Raw genomic sequence first — 10356 nt, 5'->3', positions numbered from 1 at the left:
CTATTATTTGTCTGCTTCTGCGATTTGAACTGCAGGCACATCTCCTTTATTTAGTTTTCAATTTCCAAGAATTAGTACAGAGCGTTATAAAGAGAAACTGGGTCAAAATGTGTGTATGTGAGGGAATTTCACAGAGAGAGAGAGAGAGTGGAAGAGAGAGCATGTGTGTCACATTCCAGAAGTCACTTTTGATAATTTCAGTTTCGTTCTTCTTCATCAGACGACACAAGAGAAAGACAGATTAAAAAGCTTTATTCAAACTAGCATGATCAGGCAGGACATTTAAGCCAAATAAGCAACATCAAAATCCGACAATTAACTAGACTTTGAAAATAAAGCAAGACCATTCTCACCCATACTATCTTTGATCCACGAAGCGGGATGGAAACTGGATTACGTTTGATGCGACTCTCGAAGCATACTGTACAATCTGACTGGCAGATCAGCGGCGGGGAAAATAAAAACCGAGCAGTGTACACAAATGAGAAAAGAGCTCACTTTTTTTTTACTATATCGAGCACAAACACCTCCTGTGCCATTCGATCACAGTGAATACAGAAGATATCAAAAAGGTCTACTGTATAAAAAACACAAAGTATAAAGCAGTTTCAATTTACAGTAAATGCATCTACTGGTTCTTCGTAGAACGTCTGCTCTGAATCCAAAAGGCTGAGCCCCAATCCAACAAACAATTTTAAGGTACTGTATCGTGGGAGTAGCTGTAATTTGTAATACTATAGGAAATGCCATTGTTTCATTCATCAACAGTCACGTTTATCTTTTGCGGAAGGCACACAAGGAGCTCGTCGTATGTGCAATTTATTAATTCTTGAAGCAATGTTGGGGAATCAATCGGCTCGGGCGACGATTGCACATACAACACGTACTCCACAGCAAGAGATCCCTCATTAAGTGACATCTTTAGTCTCACAGACAGGCTGCCAGCTGTGTTTATGTCTGGGCAGCCTGGTGGAACAGTGAGAGAGGGAGGACAAGAGAGAGAGAGGTTCAATTTTCACTGACTCAGAATATGGAGCTCGATACATCCAGAAAATGTTCTATCTTCACTGCGTTACTGAGGGATGGCTGCGATCACATTTAGATTTAGTGCATATTTCAAATTCAAAGTGCTGTCATCTGCTTAATACTTTCCTATGCACTCTATTGGTTCAGCAGTTTTTTCCTCTTTTTTTTTTTTTGCAGAGTCAGCACTAAAATACTGTAACTATAATTAACACTATGTTCTTCTTCTTCTTCTCATAATCCAATCCTCTTACCTCATGCAATTACATTTTATCATTTAGCACCCTAATGAGTGGTCCTAATAAGCTCCTTGTTTCTGAGAAATTAAAGTCCTGGGATTAACAGTAGTGCAATAGCGCTACCTTTGAGGTCAAGAAAAGTATTCTAGTTTCTTTTTTTTTTCTTTTTTTCTTTTTTAAACTTATGTACACTATCAAAACAACATCTTATGCACTAAACTACAAATATGCAACACAAAATGCCCTTGAAGAAGCTCACAAAAGCAGCATTAAAAGTTAATACATAAAATATATATAAAAACAGGAATATTCATAAAACACCACCTTGCCTGTACCTTGTATCCCCTTGTACCCTGGCAAAGATAAATACATTTTTAATATTCTTACTCTTTTGAATAAACAGAGTATTTATCATTACAAAATACTTTTTTTTTTTTTTTTCAAATTTTCACTGTTACGGTATTTTTTTTCTGATTAATACAATTTGCACCGTGTGCAATGAAGGAATGCAGTCGTCGTTTGATTTGCCAGCTGCTGGGGGGGGAAAGAAGATAAAAGCTTTTGATGAACAAATCTTCTTACAAAGAAAGTTAAATTGACATTTGACCCTGTTTTTGAAAAATACGGTTCATCGTGTTTGAATGTTTAACGTGCTCCCCTCCGGCCTCGCTCAAATTTGCGATTACCCCTGAATAAAACCCAGATCGGAGGACGCGCCTCCCCCCGCCTCCCGCCGTGCACTCTCACCCCGGCTCCCTCCCTCCAAACAAGAGGACACAGGCTGAAACAGTGAATGCTAGATTTGGATCAGAAAATTCAGTATTGCAAGTGGAATTCATGTCTCGGCAGTCCGATCAGGTTTGAACTGCACATTAGTTGCCTCGTTTTTGCTTCTTCGACCTCCGTTATCGTTTCTATAGAACTATCTACAATCAAATAAGAACAGAAACAATGCATGGCCTGTGGTTTCTTTTTTGTTGTTGTTTGTTTTTGCCTTTTTTTTACAATTTTCTTTCATTCTTTTCTTTTTGTCATTTTCACACATTCGTAACTTGTTGAGCACAACAAACATCGTAAATAAAAAAAAAATACCTAAAACTGAACCACTGATTACATTTATCAGAAAGTTACTAGATGATAATACGAGCCTGACTTAACAGCGTGACTCATAACACTGTAGAAACGTTTCATTTAGAAAAAAAACACCAAGGGCAAAGCCTAAATCAGAGATATAACTAGAGCCCGACCGATGTATCAGTTGGCCGCTATTATTACTATTAATACTGGTCTGTTTCAGATATAGCAGTTCTGCCATATTTGTAGTCCGATACAGCTTCCTTTTCACAGATTGGGGTATTTTGGAAAGGATGTCATCACATAGTTTGTCTAGCAGTGTACCTTCGACTCCACTGTTTACATACTCTCAAAGCTGTCGGCAGCACATGTAGCAGAGTATAGAGGTGAGCAGACGGTGCTGCACAGTCAAGTTTGTCCTTATTATAAGTTGCTAACTAGTTTGTGAAATACACAATGACCCCATCATGTTCCCTTTTCAACTCATATACTGTAAATATAAACAATATTAACGGATCAAAATCAGATTTTTTTTTACCTCCTAAACTCGTCATCGACCCCAAACATCCAGCATCAGTCGGGCTCTAGATATAACCAGCTACAGTTACGTACTTATCAGATTTATGGAAGAAGCATATTCACCCTGATTCATGTGTTTCATTATTATTGTTATTATTATTATTATTAGGCGTGTTTTCAGTTCTTGCTTTAAAAAAAAAAACGCTGCATGACTTAAGTATATGACAAACTACTGATGGTTTCTAGAACTACAGCACACAGCCGTGGAGAGAAGGCAAAATTGTCCATTAAGAAGCTTCAAAGCACTAAGGAGGGAATGATTTACTACATGAGGCCTCTTTTAGCAACGTCCAGAATAATATCCTGCCATTAATGGTTTTCAAATCGTTGTCCAAAACTACTCTGAACATGTCGTAGAACCATGCAGATTCATGCTTAAAAAGAATAACGACGGCAGAAAGCTGAGGTGATTAGTGGTCGATGTCTGTGCGTGGGATCGGAGGGACCGGAGAGAGAAAGAAGGGGTTTGGAGCAAGAGGGGGCTGAGGGGAGGAGAGTTGTTTTACATCTTCTTTGTGAGTCAGAGGAAGAATTTCAGCCAGAAACTCCCATGAAGAGATGATTATATCATGGCAGTTCTCTTCTGGGCTCCTGCTAAAGAGACAGAACATAGAATTAGCCACAACAGAAGCTCAATCTAAACTTAGAGAAAGTCATCACTCATGCAACAGTGGATCGTGACTGGTTACTGCCACCATCGTGGATGTTTCACTGGACTTCAGGGACATTTACGTTCAAGGGTAAATCAATGTTCTATGTTTGAGTGTATGTTTTCTTTTTTTTAGTCAGATTTTTTTTTTTCCACAATTTTCACCAAATCATCCATAGAAATCCGTAACATACACAAGCGAAATAACATACGACAAAGCCATTAGGGGAAGCAGAGGGAGTGACTAAAGCATGCACAAGCAGGCATCACAATGTGCTATTTGGTATTTTGGTGGGCCAATGTCACAACTATCAAGTTTCGACAGAGGGGAGTAACAAGGCTCTGTATTCCATTTCCCACAGATCTGATGGTCTAACGGAGTTTGTGTGCAGGGATGTGGAGCTAGTTGATACAGCCGCTGCTCACAGGTATGTTACACGCTGAGAACCTATTCAGGACAATTCATTCCTTAATCCTTTTTTTTTCTCTCTCTCTCTCTATCTCTTTTCTATCTGTGCCATCACGTTGCCCCGAATCTCCAGATGCCAGATGTGCACAACACAAAATCTGACCAGCAGCCAATTTTATTCTAATCTCAGCTCTCAGTATAAGCTGATAGGTTTTCTCACTCGAGAGAGCGGCCAATTTAAATTTCAGTGGCGTCGGATTGGAGCGGAGCGTTTTATTTGTGAGGGACCGTCTGACTGGGGACAAATGGAAATATCGGATTCTGCTCTATTTAATCAGGAAAACATGTCGACTGAAGGATTACCCCAAAGATTTGCGTTGGAATCTGTGACAGTTTATCAAACCCAAAAAAATTTGAGCCAAACCAAACATGTATACCAAATAGAGGGTGGGAGGGGGAAAGGATAGAAGATCTACACAATCATAGTGGCTCTACAGAATGTAGTTAGCAACCAGCATACCTCCAGTTGTAGAATGGACTTCCTTTCATTTTGAGTACTTAAGAATAGAAAAAAAAAAGACAAGTTCAGTGGAACGTGTGAAACTCAGACACTCAAACTCACAATACATCATACACAAACGTCTCTCTCCCATACGCATCGGTGCATCATGCATATTCATGTTGTTTAATCTCGCAGTGGATCGCTCGCTTCGGTTTACTCTGCAGGTACAGCTGTACAAAGAACAAACAACATCTGGATCATTTTCAGCAGCTCTACATCGATGACAGTCTACTGTGCGCCAGAGCGCTGCCGCAGATTCATAATGCATCTCACGTAGCGCGGCCTTATCTCTTGTCCTTGAAGAGAACCCATCCGTGTCTGGGCTTCTTTGTAGTACTCCCCCTCTCACGCCTACTAGCTACACCATGATTGTGTGTTATGCATCTGCAATACATGACCTACATACTACACAAGACATCAAACAGTGGCACATTTTTTTTTTTTTGGGAGGATGATGAGGTGGGTGTGTTTGGCCTAATTATGCAATACAAGTGCAGATAGCTTGTTCTAGAAATACACAGATAATGAAAAATCGGTAGCGCTGTGTTATCTTAGCTGTAACTAATTCAGAACAAAATTTTCGGCAGCCTTTAAAATTAGCTGCATTATGGTTCATTATACTGTATATTTCAATATATCAGTGCAGCATAATGTTAAAGAAATAAGTTGCAGCAATCGCACAGCGTCATCCTCGCTAACACGTCGGTCCCGTTCTTGTTTTTCCACTTGTATCGCATTTCAGCGTCACCAGAAGAAAAGTTAAAAGTGTTCCCCCCGGAGTGAAATCAGCTGGTGAGCACTCTACACTCCAAACCTCACACTCATAACACAGACACAAACTAAATAATAAAACCAGCAGTGATTTTTTTTCCAGTCAGTGGTGTCAACCTGAATGCACGTCAAAGTAAGCGTGAGAGTCAGAGCGGTGGAAGAAGTACTGAGATCCTTTATGCAAGTAAGAGTGGCGGTGTAACAGTTTGAAAATGTGACAAGTTAACGGCCTCCATTCAAAGTCCTGCTTCGTGAAAATACAGACGTATTATTAGAAGAATGTAGTATGAGCGTCAGAAGCAGCTGATGTGCTGACGCGCCATGAAATAAAACATATCCTTGATACTGGTGCAGTGGCACTTTACTGCTGAGTTGGTTTGAACTACTTTGCATCATAGACTTTGTTGTGTATTAAGATTTTTATATATTATACATTTCAATAAGTAAGGGTGGGACCGCTCCAGCAAATTACACAAATTCTTCACCTGAAAAGCAGCTAATAATTAAAGATGTGGATAAAAAAGTACAATATTTCCGTCCGAAATGAAGCGTACAAGTACAAAGAACAAAAATACTCAAGCAAAGCTAAAAAACTTAAGGATAGTACTTAAAGGACTAAAGAAATTTATAGTTAAATGCACTACTTAAATAAATTCCCACCACTTTAGAGCTAAAACAGAGCGCATAGGACATCCACAAAACATCTTCAACTTTAAAGCAGTTCATACCACTTAGGGCCACACCTATTGATTATTTTAAATGTTGACTAATCTGCTGATAGCTTTCTTAATTCATAAATTACTTGTTTGATCGATAAAATAGCAGAAAATGTCAATTGATGCATCCCAGAGCCCAACATGATGTCATCAAATGTTTTGTTTTGTCCACAGCTGAAATATATTCATTTAGCTGAAGAAAACATTCAAGTTTAAACAGCTGGAATGTGACAATTCAGACTTTTTGTTCTTAAAAATAGCTCCGACTAACGGATCAATAATTAAAATACTTACTGAATAATTTCATAGTTGACAGCTACTTTACTATGTTACCAGAAACATAAAATATTGATACGAGGAAGTTGTCATTCTAATTTTGCAAATATGGCATTAAAATGTAAAACAATAAAATGGTGGTGGGATCTGTACAGTAGTAAAGACAGTTTTCTGACGCCTACAGCAAATTCAACAAAACAATTATCCACTCTACAGGAGAAACATGATTCGTCAGAACTTTTAACACCACACTAAGTCAGCTGTCCTGCATCTGACTTTCTTTTCTTGACTAATGATAATTAATCTCTACCAAACCCAGCTACCATTGAACATACCTCCAGCGTGGACGCTCTGGAGTCTGTGGTCTCACTTGGCCCTATGCTCCTTGGTATACTGGATACAAAATACCCGGCTCCTTTGGGGATTATGGGCTGTCTGACGACCACTTTGCCCTTCCTGGTCTCTGCGAGGAACAGGCTGTACCAGTAGGCGTCGCTGGAGATCAGGGTGGAATCTGCGATGGTGGAGCTTCTCTGGCTGATGACGCTGTTTCTGCTGATCACGCTGTTTCTATTGGCTGGGGGGATCTTGATGGCCTTTGGTTTCGGTTTCTGACACTTGAGCACAATAATAACCAAGATGGTTATCAGTAGCAGAAAGGACACAGCGCCTAACCCGATCACCAGGTACAGGTTCAGGTCTGTGAAGACGTCATACTCGAGTGGCAGCTCTGTAGTCTCTGAGAAGGACATGACATGTTCCACTGTGGATATCTTGATGGTGACGGTCGCAGAGAGGGCAGGTTGGCCGTTGTCTTTGGCAACTATTACCAGCCTCTGCTGTCTTGGGTCTCTGTAACTGAACATCCTGGTCGTCCGGATCTCGCCGTTGTACTGATCCAGGCTGAAGAGGCTGGCGTCAGTGATCTGCAGGAGCTGGTACGTGACCCTGGAGTTCTGCTCGGAGTCGGCGTCGATGGCGATCACTTTGGCCACCAGGTGCCCCTTATCTGTGGATCTGGGGATCACCTCCTCCACGACGGAGCCCTGCGCCCGCCAAGGTGACACTATGAGAGGAGTGTTGTCATTTTGATCCAGAATGATGATGTGAACAGTCACGTTGCTGCTCAGCGGGGGAACACCAGAGTCTCTCGCCTCAATGTGGAACAGGAAGTCCCTCTCTCTCTCATAGTCGAAGGTCTTGAGGGCGTAGAGATCACCGTTCTCAGGGTTGATGGAGAATAACATTGACATAGACGTGTTCACAATCTCTTTCTCCATTATGAAATAAACCAAGTACTGGTTCTCATTGAGATCTGGGTCAAATGCACTCAGAGAGGTCAATAACGCCCCTGGTGAATTATTTTCCACAACATGGATTGTGTAGAAGGACTGGGAGAACGCCGGAGCGTTGTCATTGATGTCCAAGATCTCTAAAGTGATGGTCTCATTTTCAGTCAAGGGCGGCGAGCCTTTGTCCGTCACCCTCAGTATGAGCTCGTATTTGCTCGTGACCTCTCTGTCCAGCGGCTTTGACACCAGCAGCTCAAAGAAACCCTCCGACGATTTGTTGAGGAGGAACGGCAACTTCTCCTGCTGATTTAGGGAGAGCGCCACCTCCCCGTTGACCCCGGAGTCCCTGTCGCTGACGCTCACCACTGCAATCAGCGTCCCCACGGCCACGTCTTCGGTCAGGGAACTTTTCAGAGACTTGATGGTCACTTCGGGGTAGTTGTCATTCAGATCTGTGACGGACACCGTCACTTTGCAGTGTCCTGACAGGGGGTTGGCCCCTCTGTCCTGGGCCTGTATGTGCATCTCAAAACTTTGACTCTCCTCGTAATCGATCACCCCCTTCACCTTGATCTCACCTGAGTTCGGGTCAAGGGAGAAGAGCTCTTGAGTCTTCTCTGAGGTGTACAGTGTGTATGAATATATCAACTGCGCATTGGTGCCTTCATCCAAATCTGTTGCGTTTAAGGTCATCACCACTGTACCTGCTGCTGAGTTCTCTGACACATTCACTGCAAACACCGGCTGACTGAAGAGGGGGGCGTTGTCATTGATATCCAGGACGTTAATAATGATGCTGGCCGTTCCGGAGCGGGGAGGCACCCCTCCATCCACAGCGGTCAGAATCAAATTATGAACCGAATACTCCTCTCTGTCTAATTTACCACTGAGCACCAAATCGACATATTTGGAGCCATCGCTGCCCGTCTGGATGTCGATGTTGAAGTATTTGCTCTCGCTCAGATAGTAGGTCTTGATAGAATTCGCCCCCACATCCGCATCCACCGCGTTTGTCAATGAGAACCTCTCACCGGGAGGGGTTGACTCCGTAATGTCCAAATGCATTGTCTTCCTGCGAAACACGGGCGCGTTGTCATTGATGTCCATGATTTCCAGCTCGATGTTGAAAATGCGCACGGGGTTTGCGAGTATGACATCCATTTTCAGAAAGCACGAGGTGGTTTTAGTCATGCATATGCTCTCCCGGTCTATCTTCTCCCGGATCACCAGCTCCCCGGTGTCTTTGTTGATGTCAAGGTAATTTTTGCTGTGAATGACATCGAGCTTGGCGTTGCGCTCCTCCAAGCTGCGAACATCCAGACCCAAATCCGTGGCCAGATTGGCAACAAAGGAACCCTCTTCCATTTCCTCCGGTATAGAGTACCGAGTGATGGAGAGCGCAAATCCCCACAGCGCAGTGAACGTGAAAATAACCGCGACTAACCGAGTCCGTAAAGGTGCAAAGATAAGCGCCATCATTCTGGTGTTCCTTTATTTTAATTTTTTTAAGATTATAAAAAAAAAAAAAAGAAAGCAGATCCGCCCTTACGATCAGGTTGCTTTGATGTCGGGGAGCGCCGGTGTCATTCTTGCCTCCACGAGTTGTAGCTGGAGCTGCAGTAGGCCATGGAGAGCTGAGCGGCGCTGGAGGAGCGGGGCTTTCACCGAGCCGCTCTGCAGGGGCGCGCCGAGCGTCTGAGAGGCCCGGTGTAGGGGGGGCCGCACTGGAGCCAGAGGGGGCTCATGCTGAAAGTCTGATACCTGCATTTAACAAAAACAAACAGTGTTATATTTAATATTGTGCATAGAAGTTTGTATTAAATGCTGCCAGACTATAGGAAAAAGAATAGATGCTATGAACATGCTACTTAATTAAAACAATTGATGCTGGTTGTGCTGGAAGTCCTCACTGCTGCTAATATGTTTGCTTATGAGGAAACTTTGGATTTGTTGGGTTTTTATATGTATAGTTATGTAGCAAAACTAATTATCTAAATTATACCACATAATACTGTAGGATCCTAATCCTAATATTTAAATTAATAAGGTAAATTTGCATTGCATTTTATATATTATTGTCAGGCCGTCACTTTAATGTTTGACCTCATTAGGTAACTTTGTCTTTTTTCACTCCCAGAAAACATTTTGGCTCAGTAACTGTTGTTTAAAATGTGCTATAAAGATAACAGTAGCTTGACTTAACTTGGCTATTACAGTTTTCTTCATTTAATTTATAATTTCTTTTATTATTGACACATTGTGTTTAGAATCTTTGTTTTAACTTTATCTTTGTTGATATTTTGCCTTCTGAGTATTCTACTTTTGCGTTGTCTGTAAACCCCTGTTTTTAAAAGTGCAAAATAAAGTATTAGTGAAGACACCTGGGATCTTTCTGCGTGGAGTTTGCATGTTCTCCCCGTGCAGCGTGGGTTCTCTCTGGGTTCTCCAGCTTCCTCCCACACAGTCCAAAGACATGTTGAGGTTAATTGGTGATTCTAAATTGTCTGTAGGTGTGAATGTGAGTGTGCTTGGTTGTCTGTCTCTAAGTGTAGCCCTGTGATAGACTGGTGACCTGTCCAGGGTGTCCCCTGCCTTCACCCTGAGTCAGCTGGGATAGACTCCAGCCCCCCTGTGACCCTAGTAAGGATTGTATAGATGATGGATGGATGGATATTAATGTTATTATTATAAGTCATTCTGGGAATTTTGTCGCTTAAGCAAGGAGGAATTTACCACATGGTTCCAACGTAATATTCTCATTTTACT

At 42.1% G+C, this 10356-nt stretch overlaps 1 protein-coding gene across 3 annotated transcripts; it reads right to left on the bottom strand.

Moving 5' to 3' along the window:
- Positions 1 to 235: 235 nt before the first annotated feature.
- Positions 236 to 9486, bottom strand: LOC103357741 (protocadherin alpha-C2-like). 3 transcript variants are annotated; one of them, XM_008282427.1, is made up of 3 exons: positions 6634 to 9486; positions 4494 to 4530; positions 236 to 3509 (listed from the first exon to the last, which is right to left on the bottom strand). In XM_008282427.1, exons 1-2 carry the CDS (start codon positions 9067 to 9069, stop codon positions 4519 to 4521), a joined length of 2448 nt encoding a protein of 815 aa, XP_008280649.1. In that variant the 5' UTR covers positions 9070 to 9486; the 3' UTR covers positions 236 to 3509; positions 4494 to 4518. The 3 variants fall into 3 exon arrangements, with proteins under 3 accessions (XP_008280649.1, XP_008280650.1, XP_008280648.1); XM_008282428.1 differs by having other exon boundaries at positions 236 to 3506; XM_008282426.1 differs by lacking the exon at positions 4494 to 4530.
- Between the last annotated feature and the right edge of the window lie 870 nt (positions 9487 to 10356).

This window comes from Stegastes partitus, unplaced genomic scaffold, assembly GCF_000690725.1.
Source record: "Stegastes partitus isolate 25-593 unplaced genomic scaffold, Stegastes_partitus-1.0.2 Scaffold271, whole genome shotgun sequence".
Taxonomy (NCBI): Eukaryota; Metazoa; Chordata; class Actinopteri; family Pomacentridae; genus Stegastes; species Stegastes partitus.
This window is presented reverse-complemented; position numbering and strand designations above follow the sequence as displayed.